The 18,506-nt window shown below is 49.5% G+C and overlaps 2 protein-coding genes and 1 pseudogene across 2 annotated transcripts; 1 reads left to right on the top strand and 2 right to left on the bottom strand.

The window, feature by feature from the left end:
- Nucleotides 1–1,084: 1,084 nt before the first annotated feature.
- KLHDC8B (kelch domain containing 8B) lies at nucleotides 1,085–5,884 on the top strand. Its single transcript, XM_030294260.1, has 6 exons — nucleotides 1,085–1,156; nucleotides 2,116–2,624; nucleotides 3,697–3,861; nucleotides 4,215–4,439; nucleotides 4,538–4,639; nucleotides 5,031–5,884. Exons 2-6 carry the CDS (start codon nucleotides 2,249–2,251, stop codon nucleotides 5,225–5,227), a joined length of 1,065 nt encoding a protein of 354 aa, XP_030150120.1. The 5' UTR covers nucleotides 1,085–1,156; nucleotides 2,116–2,248; the 3' UTR covers nucleotides 5,228–5,884.
- A 720-nt stretch (nucleotides 5,885–6,604) lies between these two features.
- CA2H3orf84 (chromosome A2 C3orf84 homolog) lies at nucleotides 6,605–16,655 on the bottom strand. The gene is made up of 4 exons (XM_030294285.1): nucleotides 16,629–16,655; nucleotides 14,538–14,651; nucleotides 7,385–7,441; nucleotides 6,605–7,015 (listed from the first exon to the last, which is right to left on the bottom strand). Exons 1-4 carry the CDS (start codon nucleotides 16,653–16,655, stop codon nucleotides 6,605–6,607), a joined length of 609 nt encoding a protein of 202 aa, XP_030150145.1.
- On the bottom strand, nucleotides 11,888–12,230 carry LOC115527189 (annotated as a pseudogene).
- Nucleotides 16,656–18,506: the final 1,851 nt, after the last annotated feature.

The raw sequence follows: 18,506 nt of genomic DNA on the forward strand, positions 1-18,506 counted from the left end.
ACAGTGGTAACTTGCTTGATGACACACCCTTTATTGGCTGCTTTCTCTTTTTGCCACTCCTCTGCTGGTGCTTCTTGGCCTCATCTCCCACATTAACTATATATACTGCTATCTTTACCTCCAGATGTGCTTCTGGGGAAAGTGAGACACACACTGTCCATGAAAGAGGGACAAGATAGTAGCAAGCCCAGAAACCCACAGGATTTCTTCTGGGTGACCACCAACCTGCACGAATGGGCTCCCAGCTCACAGATTTAGCCAATACTCTGCATGCTCAGAAGATAGGCTGGGCCAGGGTCTGGGTCTGAAATAAATAGGCCTCTGTCATACCAACTTGCTATGAACAGTCACAAAATGTCTTGGGCCCCAGAGTAGTCCAGGCCTCAGGCCCTAGAGAGAGACCTGCCTGGCCTCTGATTCTTGAAGTTCATCCCTTACTCAGAGCTACCCTCCCCACAAGAACTTTCCCCACCCAGGCCTGTGGAAGGGCCTGTCAAGCACTGAGGCCGGCACTGTGTGCTCCTCCATCCCCTGCTAGCCTCACTGTCCACCATAGGACCTATTCAGCGCCCTGCTGTGTGCCTGGGGAAGTGCGACCCAGCCACCGACCCCACCAAAGGCCCAGGCCACGCCCCAAACGTCCTCCAGGGGGCGCCGCCGCGAAGCCGGTCTTTGGGCTCTTTGAGCTTAGTGCCGGTGGGCGGGCGCCGGTCCCCCAAGCCTGCTGGTTCTGCTAGCCCGCCCTCCGCCCCTTCCCCCGCGGGTGTTCCCCAGGCTGGGTCCCACTCAGAACGATTCCCCACCACACACGTGTTGTGCTGCTCACTGCTGCTTCATTTCTCCTCCCGCCCGAGGTCGGACTCTAAATCCTGGACAGGCCCAGCGTCCACATGTCCATTTGTCTGTTTACCGGTTTGCGTGTGACTGTGGGTCGACGCGCCCTGCTCTGGCCACGGCAGGTGCAGGGTTAAGGCGGGGGGAGATTTTCCCCAGTCGGGAGGGGGGACGAGGGGCGGACCCGGTCCAGCCCCGCCCCGCGCCGAGCCGAGCCGGAGCCCCGCCGGAGCCCCGCGGAGGCTGGCCTCAGCCCCAGCCAGAGCCGGCACGGAGCCGGAACGGCGGACCCCGCGTCCCGGCGGCGCCGGAGCCCCGGCCGGTGAGTCCCGCAGGAGCCGCGCTCAGGGGAAGTTTGGGGCGCTGGGCGCAGAGCCCCAAGCGCGCTCGCCTGGACCCGCCCCCCGCCTCCCGCGAGCTGGAAGTTTGGGGCCAGGAGGCCATCACGCCAAGGGTCCCAGGAGCGTGGCCCCCACGGGAAAGGAAAGGCTGAGGAACTTGGGGATCTGCTGTGGAAGTCCAGCTGCTCATTCCTACTGGAAACGCCCTGGACTATGGGAGTCTAGAGTCCTATGATCATGGGATCCCCAAATCAACCTCCCTCCCCTACTTCTGGACACCAAGGAGACTGGCCTCTGGGAACCTGGCACGAACAACCCCCTGATAGTAGACCTGAAGGGGGAATGTGGGGCCCTGGCGTCCATCTCCTCCTCTCCTAGTCCCAAACGCCCTGATCTTGGCCTTTTGCTGGTGGGAATGGATGATCTCTATGGAATGGCCCCCAAAAGGGTTGTAAGTATACCCTGGAGTCTGATCCCTGGCAGCATGTGGGAGACCCACTGGAAGCCAATAAGGGGAGGGTACAGTAGGACTCCATTCATGCAAAGCACCAGAATGAGGATTGTTGAAAGGAAGGGAAGGGGGCCAGGGTGGAGTGTCTTATCCTAGTCAACTTACCTACCACCTAGACCTAGATTACTTACCTACCACCTAGACCTAGATTTGGCTGGGGTGGAGGTGTTAGGTGAAGGCAGGGGGTGGGAGGAGAATCCTTCATGCCCCATAGGAAGAGGGGAATTTGCCTGAGTATCTGGTAATCTGCCTTCTTTCCCACCCCAGAGGCACCTCAGCAGTGGTGTGCTAGCCAACAGGGGTATGTCCTCCCCCATGCCTTCCCACCAGTGATTCTGAGCCAGTCCTGCCCTTACCTACAGACTGCTCAACTGTACCCCGAGGGACTGGTCAATGGCCCTGACCCTTTGTTTTCCCTCTCTCCTCCAGGTGAAGGCAAGGTCCCTGGATTGGTCAGACACTCCCTGTAGTCCTGATAGAGTCAAGATGAGGCCGCATCATGCCCCTCAGTGAGGCCTACAGCCTGAGCAGATAGTATGGCCTACCACTGGAGGTGAACACCATGGCTACAGGAGGTGGCCGGGCCTTTGCTTGGCAGGTGTTCCCACCCATGCCCACCTGCCGGGTGTATGGCACAGTGGCATACCAGGATGGGCACCTGCTAGTGTTGGGGGGCTGTGGCCAGGCTGGACTGCCCCTGGACACTGCTGAGACACTGGACATGGCCTCGCATACATGGCTCACACTGGCACCCCTGCCCACTGCCCGGGCTGGTGCGGCTGCTGTGGTGCTGGGCAAGCAGGTGCTAGTGGTGGGCGGTGTGGATGAGGGCCAGAGCCCTGTAGCTGCTGTGGAGGCCTTCCTGGCTGATGAGGGCCGCTGGGAGCGTCGGGCCACCCTCCCTCAGGCAGCCATGGGGGTTGCAACTGTGGAGAGAGGTGAGTGGCCTTAAGGAGGTCCCTGAGGTGCTTCAACACCCTCCATCCTTTCCTTGGTCCCTTACTCTTAGAGATTGGAAAAAAGATGTAAATTTTGTCTGAGTACCCTGGACATAGATTTGATTCTTGTAAAGACCCTCTCCTACCTAGCTCTGAGCTGAGCTAACAGCAGCCTTAACTGCCTTTTCCAGCTGTGAAGTGGGAGAACGAGCCCAGGCTGGCCCTCAGAATGATGGGAGGCACCAACCACCTCCCTGACCATTCCTCCTCTCTAAGACACAAGGAGGAGTAGTTCAATGACTCTCAGGGTTATAAATAGTCTGGGGGAGGGGGATGGGAACAGGGCCTTGGCTCAGAGCCCAGTAAGTGCTTAGATTCCCCCCACCTTCCTCCCATATACACACTTACCAGGGAGCCTGAGATGGGAAGGCCAAGCTAGCCTGGGGATGGTTGCCATGGAAGCCCTCAGCTGACTGACCCGGTTCCCCAAGGCCCCCCAGACATGCTCCCAGCTGACCCTGAGGGTGTAACAGGGCAAGAACCTACTCTAAAAGGGCAGGATATAGAGGTGCTGGCAGGGCTCTTTGGCAGAAGGCTTGCAGCCAGCACCTCCATCCTACAAGCCTAAGCTCCTCTCCCAGCCCCCAGCTGATCTCCAGAGTTCCCTCCCCAGTCTGAGCTCTATGCTGAGCAGATCCCCATATGCCCCTCCCCGACTTAAATCATCCTCCACCTTCCTTCCCCAGGGAAGTCCCCACCTTGTGGCCTCCAGGTCTGACCACCGGTCCTGCTTAGATGCCAGATTTGGTTGCCATAGCATCTCCAGGGAGACAGAGATGGATTATAATTAGATCATCTGCCTCCTGCTCTTCACTTGGAGGGGCCCTGGCCAGAGCAGGAATCCTAGCTCTCCCAGCCCCCACTCTGGGAAGTAAGGAGGGTTTCTGCTGCTTGGGAGACGTACTACACAGAAGTGGGTCCCCACCCACCCCCAGACCTGACCAGTGCAGCTGTCAGGGTAGAGTGCCCTGGCCAGGCTGAGGTGCACTCTGAATCGCTCTTTTCTATGCAGATGGTATGGTGTATGCTCTGGGGGGAATGGGTCCTGACACGGCCCCCCAGGCCCAAGTTCGGGTGTATGAGCCCAGGCGGGACTGCTGGCTTTCACTACCCTCCATGCCCACACCCTGCTACGGGGCTTCCACCTTCCTGCACGGGAACAAGATCTATGTCCTGGGTAAGGGCCTGGGGGTGGGGGCGGGGGAAGGATGTGGGAAAGGGGCTCGAAGTGCAGAAGCACCTATCTTCATAGGTTGGCTGGGATCAGGCTTAGTCTGGGATGGCAGAACAAGAGAAGTTTTGGGTGAACCAGGCTTGCTTGGAGGCTCTGACCTCTGGTGGCCCTACTAAGGCTGGAAAACCAAACCCCAATGCCTGAGGATCTTCAGGGTGGGTGATTCATGCTCTGTTGTGCACACAGCTGGGTATGGGTAGCTAAGGTGGGCAGCAGTAAAAGCTTAGCAACCTGGTGAAGGAGGAGCCTGCCAGGCCTCCTAGGCTCCTTCCAAGGTGCTCCAATTCCATTGGCAGGGGGCCGCCAGGGAAAGCTCCCAGTGACTGCTTTTGAGGCTTTTGATCTGGAGGCCTGTACCTGGACCCGGCACCCAAGCCTGCCCAGCCGCCGAGCCTTTGCCGGCTGTGCCATGGCAGAAGGCAACGTCTTTAGCCTGGGTGGCCTGCAGCAGCCTGGGCCCCACAATTTCTACTCCCGCCCACATTTTGTCAACACTGTGGAGATGTTCGACCTGGAACATGGTGAGCAGTGGCTGGCCTGGGCTGGCCTCCCACTTTCCGTGGGATGGAGGGGCACAGTGTGTGTTGGGGGACTTGATCTGACCTCCCCTTTCCTGCAGGGTCCTGGACCAAGCTGCCCCGCAGCCTACGCATGAGGGATAAGAGGGCCGACTTTGTGGTTGGCTCCCTTGGGGGCCACATCATGGCCATTGGGGGCCTTGGTGAGTATCTGTGGGGCTAGGGATAGGAGGCGAGTCCAAGACAGGCGGGAGTAACCCCAAGCATGAGCACTCCCTCCTGCCCTTCTCCAGGTACTCCAGGGATCAGGGCTTTGTGAGCTTGCCTTTCCCAATCTGTGAGGCAGGCAGGGTGTGGTCTGCACGGCCTAACTCTTGGGGTGTCCCTCAGCACCTGACTGAGGGCTTTGTACCAGCAGAGGTTTAGGAGACAGAAACAGGTCAAGTGACCACTGAATGAACGGACAAATAGAAATACGAAGAAATGAATGAATGATGAATGGGAGCGATGAGTAGCAAGGCCCTAGTAACCCAAGCAAAAGAGCTGGAGTCCTTGCAGTCTGTGCCATTTACAACTTCTGTCTCTTTCCTGCAGGAAACCAGCCATGCCCTCTGGGCTCCGTGGAGGGCTTCAGCCTTGCACGGCGGCGCTGGGAGGCCCTGCCTGCCATGCCCACAGCCCGCTGCTCCTGTTCTAGTCTGCAGGCTGGGCCCCGGCTGTTTGTCATTGGGGGTGTGGCCCAGGGTCCTAGCCAAGCTGTGGAGGCACTGTGTCTGCGTGATGGGGTCTGAATGCCTGATGGGACAGGTCCACTGGAGCAGCACAGTGCCAGAGACAAATGTCTGTGGCTCCTTTTGCTGCTGAAGAAGCTCACTGTGGCTCTGTGGGATGAGGGAGGCACAGGGGCAGGCAATTGAGACGAATGTCTCAAAGGGTGGGGGGGGCTTTGTCTTTAGTGCAGGACATATATGCTTATACCCACTTTTATCCCCATTCATTCATGGACCACGCCTAGCTCCACACTTGCTCTGGAACTACTGGGCCCTCTGTCTAACTGGGAAGTGGGAGGCTGGGAGAGCTGGCCTCATGTCCCACAGGATTAGTGCCTACCTAGAGTTGACCAGTCTCACCCCAATGGCTGTTCCTGAAAAATCCTAGCTGCCAGCCTGCCTTGAAGGCCTCTGTGGCCCCAGGAGGGTTCAGAGAGGGCAGGGGACACAGAGGGGATGGAGGAGTGGATACAGGAACGTTTAGAGGACCGGAAGAATATAGGCTTTGGGCCCTTTACACTGTTGACTGTGTGATCTTGAGCAAGTCATTTCACCTCTCTGTGCCTCAGCATCCTCATCCGTAAATGGGGATCTCTGAAACCTTCCTGCCCTACCTACCTCACAGGGCTGTTGTGAGGACCCAGGAAGTTCAGACATGAAAGTAAAAGTGCTGCTAAAATCTGGTGTGTGGCCCTGGTGTGGACTGCTGTGTTGCCCCTGCAACCTTTGGCCCTCCTTCAGGGGTCTCAACTCTCCCAGGGATGAGGGTTCAGAGTAGCCTTTTGAATCTGGCCTCTGTTGTCTTAGCCCCACCTAAGCCTCAGCTTCTCTTTTGGTGACATAGGATGACTGCTGTCTACCCCACCGCCACCCCCCGCAACTGTCCTGGTGTTAGAGGATACTCACACGATAGTCAAAGAAAAGCTCAGAAAACTACAACAAAGCACCCCAGGGTCAGGATGACCTCAAGGTCCATGTCACCCAGCAGCTCCTCGTCTGCTCACCTCCATAGGGAGGGGTAGCCCAGCATAGGCTGTGGCCAGGGCAGTCTCCCCCTGTCCCAGCTTAGGCATAACTATGTGGCCACACACCAGACCCCTAGAGACATAATAGCCTCCTGGAGAAATCAAAGCTGCCATCCTTTGCCTCCTCCTCCAGTCTTTGCTGGATACAAGTAGGGGTCACTGACTCTGCTTTCCCTGCAGCCACACTGAGTGCAAGGTACTCCCAGAACTGACTTGCTTTGGCCATGGTACTTCCTATAGACTTTACCCCTTCTCACTTAGTGGCAGGGTTCCCAGGGCACATCCTCCCCTGCCCAGCACACAGGCGCTATGGACCTTACTGCTCTCCAGCTTCTAAGACCCCTTGGGCTGTAAGTACAGATAGGCCTCTGTGTTAGCCATCCTTGTTTAATGCTCTGGACCAGTTTAGACATTCAGAGACCCCAGCATGAAGGTAATGCTGCAGCAGCTTGGGTCTTGGGATCCCTGGGAGGTCAGGCAGTGTGTTGGTGACTGGCCCCACATTGTTGCTGCCACAATGGCCACCCTGGGATGGTTGGCAGAAGTTCTGCTGATAGGTGGTGCTGGTATGGGGAGGCTGGATCTGCACAAAGTGGACAAGGCGCTGGGGGAGGTCACTGAGTCCAGGGCCTGACCGGAAATTGGCCTGGTAGGAGGATTCAAGGGGCCGCTGCTGGCTCAACTCCAGCTCACAGGGTGCCCAGCGCAGGAAGGTGTGCTGCTGCCACAGGTGCTCCAGGTCTTTTCGCCTTCCGATTCCCTGCAGCAGGCAGTAGGGGCCCTCCTCAACGGTATGGGCCATTGGCCCACAGTCCTGGCACCAAACACCTCCCTCCTTAGGTCCTTCTCAACCCAAGCCTGCTTGGTGATGCCTGGCTCCCCTGGCCCATACCCCAGCCTCTTTGGCCTGCTCCCCAGCCATGCCTTCCATTCCAGGGTGAAGCCTCTAGAAAGTCAGTGGGCCCCAGAATACTTGCACATTGTCAGGCAAGCCAGTGGCTGAAACCAAACCTCTGTTTGGGGAATGGGCTATTTTCCAGACAAGAGAGATTGTCAGGAGCCCTCCCTCCCCACAGTGTCTTATCCCCTCCACCCTACCTCAACTTCAACCTAGGCTGAGGGTCTGCCCACTCTCCTTCCTTTCTTCACTCACTTTGTCGAAAGAAGTACGGTTGTCATGCTTGGAGAAGAAGTGTTGCTGTGCTGGCTCCTTTAAAGACAGTGAGAAAGAAGGTGAATGGGGGGAAATGATGCTTACCTGCCCTTAAGATGTTATCTCAGGACCCATAATGGAGGGAAGCTGCCAGGAGCTACTATTCCTAAACTGCTAAACTTGCCAAAATCCTGAAAGGGCAGTTACAAATTAAAGCACCACCTTACTCCTAGGACATCTCATGCTGGCATTTGCCTCCAAAGCAAAAGTCTCTAGGGCTGCTGATTGAGGATGGGGGTGAGGCATCTTCTAAGACATACTGCCATCAGGAGGGCAGTGGTTCAAGGTTCATGTCAGACCCTTTATCTCTAGATTGCCCAGGACCAGGACCAGAGGCTTCCTTTCTGTCCACATTTAATCCCTCATCATCAACCCAAACTCTTGGCCCTAAGTAAGTACCACCTGAAAACTGTCAATTCTCTCTCTAGCTTGAGCTCTCTCCTGAATTCTAGACTCAATAGCCAACAGCCTATTTCATAGCCCCTTGTAAATGTCTTCCAGGTATCTCCAAACACATGACTGAGCTCTGGATCATTCCCCAACCCCACCCCCCCACCCCTCAGAGCCTCCCCCAGCTCAGGTCATGGCAGCTAGGTCCTACCAAACACCTTGAAGTCCCCTTGATTCTTTTCTTTCATACCCTACATCCAGTGTGTCAAGAAATCCTGTTGATCATTCCTTCAATATGAACCTAGGATTGGACCATTCCTCAGCAAGTTCACTGCTTTCTCTCATCCAAGGGCCACCTCCTTCTCTTGCTTGAATTATTGAAAGAGCTTCCTACCTGGTGTCCCTGCTTCCAAGCTTTTCCCTCCAGTCTGTTGTCCTCTTAATAGGCAGAATAATTCTTATGATACATAGATCAGATCACCTTCCTTGTTTGCTGAAAACCCATGACAGTTCCTCATGTTTGTAAAAGCCAAAGTCTTCACAGTGGTCCATGAGACCCACACTATATTGATCCCTCCATTACCTGCAACTCGCACTGGCATCTTTACTGCTCCTCAAACACACCAGCTATTCCCACCTTGGGGCTTTGCACCACCTGTGCTTTCTGTCTGGGACTCTTTCTGCAACTGGCCATAGGACTCCCTCTCACTTCCTTCTTGGGAGGGCTTCTTCAAGCACTATACCAGCAGTGCCATCATGCCAACTCTGCATTTTTCACTTTCTGGAATACTATGTGACTACATAGTATGATGTTGCTTACCAGCTAATACTCCTGACTAAAACATAAGCTCATTGTGGGCAAAGGTTATTGTCTGTTTTGCTCACATCTGTAACTCCAAAACTGAGCATAGTGCCTGGCACTGGGCTCAATATGTGTTTGCTGTTTAAATCATGAACAGGGACAGAGGTCCCTGGGGCATTTGCTTTGGCCCAGCTGGGAGCCAGAGAACCATGCCCTATCCCCAGGCAGAGAAAGACCACCTCCCAAACCCCCAGACCTCAATAGAAATCTCTCCCAAGACCATCAACCTTGCCTTTGTGCCTGGTCTCTGCCCCCAGAGTCCCCAGTCTCTAGTCAGTCATTCAGCTTCTCCTGCTGTAGACTTGAATGAAGTGTCTGATCTGATGAGTTCAGGCTTTCCTGGGTTGGGGTATGAGCAGTGGCTGACAGCAGGTTCCTAGAGTAAAGGCTGGGGCTAGATCCATCCCAGATCCCTGAACCAGATTCTTCAGGGTGGAGCCTGTGGTGTGTGTCTTTAAAAAGCTCCCCTACAGGAGATCCTGCCTTAGACACCTGGTGCTGGTTTTCCAGGTAGATTGAAAACTCCATGAAGGTGGGAAGCCAGCCAGCCTTACCTTCCATTCCTCATAAAGCAAGCTGACACGACAGAGATTAAAAACCCAGGACCCTTTTAGAAAAAAAACATAGGAAAAAATCTTCAGAATCTAGGACTAGGGAAAGAGTTCTTAGACTTGACACCAAAAGCAAGAGCAATAAAAGAAAAAATTGACAAATTGGACCTCATCAAAAAATTTTTTCAAGTTTTGCTCTGTGAAAGTTTATGTAAAGAGGATGAAAAGACAAGCTACAGACTGGGAGAAAATATTTGCAAACCAAATATCCAATGAAGGAATAATATCTAGAATATATAGAGAATTCTCACAATTCAACAGTAAAATAACAATCCAATTATGGGAATGCAAGCTGGTGCAGCCACTCTGGAAAACAGTATGCAGGTTCCTCAAAAAACTAAAAATAGAACTACCCTACAACCACTACTAGGTATTTACCCACAGGATACAGGTGTGCTGTTTCGAAGGGACACATGCATCCCCATGTTTATAGCAGCACTATCAACAATAGCCAAAGTATGGAAAGAGCCCAAATGTCCATTGATGGATGAATGGATAAAGAAGATGTGGTATATATATATACAATGGAGTATTACTCAGCAATCAAGAAGAATGAAATCTTGCCATTTGCAACAACGTGGATGGAACTGGAGGGTATTATGCTAAGTGAAATTAGTCAGAGAAAGACAAAAATCATATGACTTCACTCATATGAGGATGTTAAGAGACAAAACAGATGAACATAAGGGAAGGGAAGGGAAACAAAAATAATATAAAAACAGGGAGGGGACAAAACAGAAGAGATTCATAAATATGGAGAACAAACAAAGGGTTACTGGAGGGGTTGTGGGAGGGGGGATGGGCTAAATGGGTAAGGGGCACTAAGGAATCTACTCCTGAAATCATTGTTGCACTATATGCTAACTAATTTGGATGTAAATTTAAAAAAATAAAAAGTAAAATTAAAAAAAAATCCAATTAGAAAATGGGCAAACAACATGAAGACATTTCACCAAAGAGGATATACAGATGGCAAATAACACAGGAAAAGATGTTCACCATCATTAAACGTTAGGGAAATGCAAATTAAAATCACAATGAGATATCATGACATATTAATCAGAATGACTAAAATAAAACATAGAGACAACACCGAATATTGGGGAGAATGCAGAGAAACTAGATCATTAATACATTGCTGGTGGGGATGTAAAGTGGTACAGTCATTCACTCTAGGAAACAGTTCAGCAGTTTCTTTTAAAAACTAAACATACAACTACCAGGTGACCAAGCAATTGCATTCTTGGACATTTATTCTAAAGAAATGAAAATTTATGTTCCCCCCAAAACCTGTACACAAATGTTCATAGCAGCTTTTTTTATAAGAGTCAAAAACTAGAATCAGCCCAGATATCCTCTAATAGGTGAATCGTTACACAAAGTGGTATATACGTACCATAGAATACTACTCAGTAGTGAAGAGGAATGACCCATGAACAACTTAGATGAATCTCTAGGAAATTATGCTGAGAAAGAAAAACCAATGTCCAAAGGTTTCATGCTGTATCATTTTATTTATATAATCTTTTTTAAGGTTTATTTATTTTGAGAGACAGAGATAGCGTGAGTGGGGGAGGGGCAGAGAGACAGGGAGAGAGAATCCGTGGAGCCCGATGCAGGGGCTCAAATTCACGAAACTATAAGATCATGACCTGAGCTGAAATCGAGTTGGACACTTGACCGACTGAGCCACTCAGGTGCCCCTATATAACATTTTGAAGTGACAAAATTTTCGGGAGAAGAGAGTGGTGGTTGCCAGCGATAAGAGACAGAAGAAGGATGGAGGAGCAGAAGGCTGGTGGGTGTGGTCACAAAAGGCCAGAACCAGGGATACTTGTGAGGTTGGCCAGTATCTTAACTGTGGTGGTGGATACACAAACCTACATTGGTGATAAAATTGTATAGATCTTAATATACACACAGAAATGAGAATAAGTAAAACTGGAAATCTGAGATAGGTGGATTGCATTAATGAAAATGTCCTGGTTGTGATATTATACTATAGTTTTGCAAAATGTTATCATTGGGGGAAACTGGGAAAAATGTAGAAAGGATTTCTATTATTTCTCATAACAGCTTATGAATTTATAATTGTTTCAATAAAAATTTCAATAAAAAAAACCCTGGGTGGGGCGCCTGGGTGGCGCAGTTGGTTAAGCGTCCGACTTCAGCCAGGTCACGATCTCGCGGTCCGGGAGTTCGAGCCCCGCGTCGGGCTCTGGGCTGATGGCTCAGAGCCTGGAGCCTGTTTCCGACTCTGTGTCTCCCTCTCTCTCTGCCCCTCCCCCGTTCATGCTCTGTCTCTCTCTGTCTCAAAAATAAATAAACGTTGAAAAAAAAAATTAAAAAAAAAAAAAAAAGACTTAAAAAAAAAAAAAAAAACCCTGGGAATCTGCAGCAAGTTCCAATTGATCCCCAAATTTCTTTTGCATCTCTATCCTCAGCTGAAGAATTGTACACAGCCCTGGAATGTGGATGCCTCTGTTGTTGGAGGCAGCCCTGACTATGAAAACTCACTATATATATATTTTTGTCTTTTGATTTTTAAAAAAATTACTCAAAAAAGTTTCATTAAAAAAATTAGCTTTCTGACTGCGTTTGTGCCTTCAACACTTTAACAGCGTTTTTCTGCTCCTCAATAAGGAAAGCACACTTGATCTGGTCATGGACACACTTAGCATATGTGAAGTACCACCCTGCTGACATGGTTTTCTGTTTTAGACAACCTCATAAGAACTTTAGGTCTCACAGCACAAACTTCTTGAAGTCAGCCTGCTCATGTGCCACATGCAGATTTGGGGGCTTTTCCAATCTTGTTGGTATAAAAGTACACAATTCTATTACCATGGATTCAGGACAGCTTAGTTTTGTTAGAGACTGTATTGTAGGATGGCCTATGATGGTATGCCAAACTTTGGATCATTCTGAATGCCTCTAGACACCATCCCCAGAAGAGCAAAACTCACTATTCTTACAGTGGCAGGATAATCTAGTGACTCCCACTGACTTAAGTTTTGTTCTCACAATAGTGAGAGCCTGGTGAGAAGTGTGGTCATTTCCTTCCACCCAGGCAGTTCTGAGTATTCCTGTACCTGGAGAGAATTTCACCTGCTTCTTTGCTTCTAAACCATCTAATGCTCCTTTTCCATTGAGGTAGTAAAGCCTATAGTCTCTGAGCAGGTGCAGCTTGGGCTGGGGTTCCAGCTGAAGAGGCCTTGGAGGAGAAGTAGATTTCTTGGGAGGGGGCAATATTTGTGTATGGGAAGGCTAAGGGACCCTGTGGAGGCTGGCGTTTTGCAGTCAGTAGGGTGCTGAGTGAGGAGCCCCTGTAACAGACTGAGGCATGGCAGGGGTTGCACCGCCAATGAAAGACCTACTCCAAATCATGGGTCCCTGGGACTCTTGTCTGATCTTAAGAACAAACAGAACCAGGATTACATGTCCCAAGAGTTAGGTAGGTGAAAGCTACCAATAAATTAATCTCATCTAGAAGATAAAAAGAAGAAAAGAGAAATTTCTTGCATCTAAATGACATGAACAAAATTTCTACCTGCTCCAAACTAAAGAAAAGTGGTGTCACATCTTAGAAAGATTTTCAACAATAGCTGTAATCAGCTGGCTGAAATCTGGTATCTCTCAACTAATAGGAAAATAAAATGTGCACCTTCCCCAAGCAGTCCCACTAATTAGAAGAGCTTTAGACCTAGAAAGAGCCGCTATACTTGGCATTTATACAATCTGAGTCCAAGATACATAGATCATGCTGTTTGGAGCCAGTGGTAATGCTAGTAAATGCTTTGTGTAGCAAGTCTTCAATTAAAATATGCCCCAAAACATGTTCCCTACTTCTTTCCTGGGGACCAGATTGAGAGGATGTTCCAGTTTTTAGGATTAAAACTGCCACTGGGCTACTACAAAAACCTAGCCAGAAGTCCCCGGTTTGCCTCTATCCCTGCACTACCCCGGTCCCATTACTCTCAAGGGGAGGTGGACCCAGATGAGCGGTCTGGAGTTGCATTTGGGCCTGGCTCACTCAGTAGGCATTGCCAGCCAGTGCTTCCAACTGAGAATCCTAAGGAGATTCAGGCTCCATAGCATGGCAGCCTCCAGGACCCTGTTCTTGGCCTGGGAAAGCAAGTGCTGGAAAATTCAGATGGCAGATCAAGTAGGATCTGTCTAGAAGCTGGGAAGCAAGAAGCTGTAGTGGGCAGAGCATGTTCCAGACACTCCTCCAGGTCCCTTTCCAAGGTCTTCCCACTGCTGTTGCCCACAGGAATGATCTGAGTGCATTCCTCACCAGGCTGCCTTCCCTCTGGCCACTGGAAAGCCCTGGGAGGAGATAGAGAGAAGAAAGGAGGAGGTGTTTCTTCTCTTAACTCCCTCCCAGGCTAGCCCTTGCCTGTCTGTGTCTCTCCACCCAAGATCATGACTCCTCTCAGTGTGGTTCTCTCCACACCACCCTCTCTTTCTGGGTTCTAGGAGCCATACCTTCCCCTTGTCCCTTTGGGTCCAAAGGTACTGACCACCTGGTTGTTACCAACTTGTGATACCACCTTTACCTGAGGCTCTTACATCTATTCCTTTGCATGTACACTCTGCTGAGTTCTCCTGCATTGAGTGAGCTTTTTACTGTTGGGACCCCCAACTGATGCTCAGTGCCCTCTCCTTGTCTCCAGGCCTAGAAGCAGTGGAGAGTCTGGGCCCTGCATCTCTCTCCTGTTCTCTGGAAGCCTTTTCCAGCCACCTCTGCCATCACACCTTTCTGGTCCTCGTTGGCTACACATGTCACTTTATATGCTGCTTCCCTCACCAGAGAAGGCCTCCTGGGGCCCCCAGACTATAAGGCTGACTGTGTGTTTGACCATGGGCTTTTATGACATCAAAGAATCTAGGCTTGAGAGCAGTTGTTGGCAAAACTCAAGGCTTACATTATGGATTCTGGAAGCTCTCTTTCCATGGCCACTTACCCAACCTGGGCCCTGACTCTCCCTACATCTAGAAAGAACATTGAGCAAGACTATCTAGCCTGGTACTAGCTCTTCTCCACCCTGTCTGTAAGGGGAAGACCTGCCACTTCAGGGAAGAGGAGCCAGGCCTCATGCATTTCCTGGGGATAGGCTGGCATAAGATGTCAGTCCAGCTGTGGTAGGTCTAGGGATGATGCTCTTGGGGTCTGAGACAAGTAGAAACTGGCCCAGCCACCCCAGCTTCCCCCAGGGCTACCTTGTACCTGACATCGCCGCAGGAACACTGCTGGAGGCTGGGGCTTGGCTGCAAGACGGTATTCTTGAGCACTTTCACTCTTGAATTGGCCTCTGTAGTGCCCATAAAAGCCAGTGTTGTGCTATAACAAGGCAAGTATGAGGGTGAATCCTTCACAAACCCTTACCCTGAGTCTCAGACCTCAGGGTCTCCTGGCTAGAAGCCTCTCTTGGGAGCTACTGACAGAATAAAAAGAATCTGAGAACAAGAGACACCCGTCTGCCATCCATCATTAGAACAGTTGGCTTTAGCTGTGCTGGCTCACCTGGGAGGGCTATGTGTGGGCAGGGAAAGGCTACCTTTTTTTTTTTCTTTCCCTTCTTTCCTTTCTTCCATCTTTCTTCACTATCTTTCCCTTGAGGCCCTAATATAAGCTGGGGAGACAGCAGTGAAAGGACTGAAAGATCCTGGCCCTTGTGAATCTTCCTTCTAGTGGAGGAGTCAGACACAGCAAATAGGGTCGGGGAAGAAATAACCTGATGACTAGGATCAATAGTGATAGAGAACAGGGATAGCCCCTCATGACATTGAGGGTGGGACCTGAACGTGAGAAGGAGTCAGCTGTATGAGGAACAGCAGAAGAATATTCTATGGGATGGGAACTGAAAGAGTAAAAGGACTGGAGGTCAGAAAAAGAGAGATATGTTAGAATAAACAAGAGGCTTTATGACTAAAGGATTGTGAGCAAACAAGTGAGGTAAGGTCAAGGAAACACTGGTTTAAGAATATGCATTCTCGGGCCACCTGCATTTTTTGGGTTGCCTGGGTGGCTCAGTCGGTTAGGCATTTGACTTCAGCCCAGGTCGTGATCTTGTGGTTCATGGGTTCAAGTCCCTCACTGAGTTCTGTGCTGACAGCTCAGAGCCCGGGGCCTCCTTTGGATTCTATGTTTCCTTCTCTCTCTGTCCCTCCCCAATGCATGCTCTTTCTCAAAAATAAATAATTACAAATTTTTTTTAATAAAAGAAAAAAGAATATGGATTCTCTTCTAAGAACAAAGGGAGACTTTTCATCAGGGGAGGGGCTCAAACAGGTTCTGAGCTGAGGTGATTCAAAGCACTGAGCAAAGTTTTGAGAACAGGCCACTGTCCAGTGATACGATCTTTCTCTGGGGATTGAATGGATCCATCTTGGGCATCCACTGACAAAGTCATGAACACCTGTTTGCCACATACCCTGATGTTCTGGGGCAAGAAGGGCACCCTCTGAAACTGGGACACCTAAGCAAGGGATAAACTTTTCAAAATAAGTACTTCACTAACAGTGATACCTTCTGGAGAGAATTTCAGAGACAGGGACTGGCAAAAGACAGAAATGAGCATTTATCAGGGGTCTAAGAAGGAGCCATACTGTGTTGATGTCATTAGGTAGACACCCTATGGACAATAAGCATGTCTAGCCAGGGAACTCCTAGAGCCCAACTCTTTGTCCTGAGAGCTCCCTGGAGAGGATCGGTGTGGTTGGTCCTCCATGATCATAGCCCTGAGCAGAAAGAAGCTCTCCCAAGTTTGTCCTCTGGCCATTACTGTGGGTTCTTATACATGACTAAGAGGCCCTTTATCTTTTCATCCCACTGAGGGCTCAGGTTGCCCAACTTGTCTGTCCATCTTTCTACTGTCTGTTGGACGCTGCTTGCTCAATATTCAGTTTAATTCAATAGTATTTACTGGGCCTTTACTGCATTCCAGGCATGGGATATACACATGGAAGAAAACAGTCTTTGACTGCAAGATGTTCCCAGTATAGAGAACAGTCAAATTTCAGAAGTATGGGAGGACCAAGCAAGGGACTGGGAATAAATGGGGTGGCTATTAGACTAGGAGGTTCAGCTGATTAGCATCAGACCAGGACACATGGAAAAGGACATGGCATTGTAAAGACTAGGTAGGCTACAGGGGTGACCTCAGAATGGCAGAGGGGGAGTGGGAAGTTCAAGGTCCTTCACGAGCCTGTGTGCTCAATGAAACCTGTCTTGCTAAATTTATTCTCATGATTCATTCAAATTTCAGGTACTACTCTAGAGCCAAGGGCCAGGATTAATTGTAAAATGCACTCTTACCCAGGATCCTACTAAAGCACTTTGCATCTTTCCAGGAAGGAAGCAGAAAAGGCAAACTTTCCTCTTGTCTTTTTGAGCCTATGCCTGAGGAAAGAGAATCTCAGAGGTCAACCTCTTGTTGCTTAGTGACAAAGAGAGGTTGTGACTGCACAATGCTGCTGGTTGTTGAGGCAGTACCCAGTCTGCTACCCCTTTGTGCTTCCTGCTTGGTTTTACTTCTTTACTTCTTTATGAGAGAAATATGCCCCTCATCATTAACATTCTGGGAGAGTCCTTACATATAGAAACATAGTCCACAGTGGAGTGTGATGAATACAGTCAATGAAATATCAAAGAACATTTTAGAGGTGAATCTTGCATTTTAGAATTGTGCAACCATACTGCCAGGGACATAAATTTAGAAAGCATTCCGTGGACTCAGAAGAAATATTAAAAGGGTTTATGGCTCTTAGGATAAAAGTGCTGCTTCAGAATAAGGCTCTGTAAACTTTTCTCTCAGGAGTCTATGATGCCTGAGAACACTGAGGCAGGTGACTGTTACCAGGGCCCCAGTGAAGAAAGAGAGCATAATAGAGCAGCAAAAGAAGAAGCATGAAAATATTTGACATTGTGGTTCCATTCCAAGCTACTCTTCGGCAGATTATTGTCTCTTTCTCATTTGTAACACAGGGACATGAAGAGTTCAGCCCTTTCACTAACCAAAAGAAGAGGCAATCAGCCTCTAAAAATGTACCAATAAAAAGCAGGGGTGCCTGGGCGGCTCAGTCGGTTAAGTGTCTGACTCTTGCTTTCAGCTCAGGTCATGATCTTAAGGGTCAGGATCTCATAGTCAAGATCGAGCCCCATGTTGGGATCCATGCTAAGTGTGAAGCCTGCTTGGGATTTTCTCTCTCTCTCTCCACCCCTTCCCTGCTCGTGTGTGCTCTCTTTCTCTCAATAAACAAACTTTTTTCTTTAATTTTTTTAATGTTTATTTATATTTAAAGGAAAGAGAGACAGAGCATGAGCAGGGAGGGACAGAGAGAGAGGGAGACAAAGAATCTGAAGCAGGCTCCAGGCTCCAAGCTGTCAGCACAGAGCCCAATGAGGGGCTCAAACTCATGAACCGTGAGATCATGACCTGAGCCAAAGTCAGATGCCCAATCGACTGAGCCACCCAGGCACCCCAAATAAACATTAAAAAAAAAGAGTTTAGCAGGAGGAAACATTTAGACCCAGCTGGTGTCACTGGTGTAAGCCGTACTAGCCAGAAAGCCCACCCTACTATAGTTACCCTTAAGATCCCTTCTCACATGTATTCACAGGTACAGAAATGTTCATTGCAGCATCTGCATAGGGAAAGAAAAAAACTGTAAGCAGTCTGAATGTTTTACCAACAGGGCAATAAGAAAGATACTTGAATCCACAAAGATATGTCTTAAAAACGGTGAGTCAAAAAGTCAAATTGTAGAAATATGCACAAATTATACCATTTATAAAATGATTCAATCATGTAAAACAATGTTATGTATTGTTTATGGATACAAACATATGAACTAAAAGTATAAAACATGCATAGAAATGATAAGCATCAAATTCAAGATAGAGGATAGATGAGATCACGGCTTGAGCTGAAGTCAGACACTTAATTAACTGAGCCACCCAGGTGCCCCTAATATATGTGTGTGTGTGTGTGTGTATATATATATATATATTTTTTTTTAAGTTTTTAATGTTTTTATTTACTTTTGGGAGAGAGAGCAGCATGAGCAGGGCAGGGGCAGCGAGAGGGAGACACAGAATCTGAAGCAGACTCCAGACTGCAAGCTGTCAGCACAGAGCCCGACGTGGGGCTTGAACTCAAGAACCATGAGATCATGACCTGAGCCGAAGTCAGAC

The sequence above is a fragment of the Lynx canadensis genome, chromosome A2 (assembly GCF_007474595.2).
Source record: "Lynx canadensis isolate LIC74 chromosome A2, mLynCan4.pri.v2, whole genome shotgun sequence".
Taxonomy (NCBI): domain Eukaryota; kingdom Metazoa; phylum Chordata; class Mammalia; order Carnivora; family Felidae; genus Lynx; species Lynx canadensis.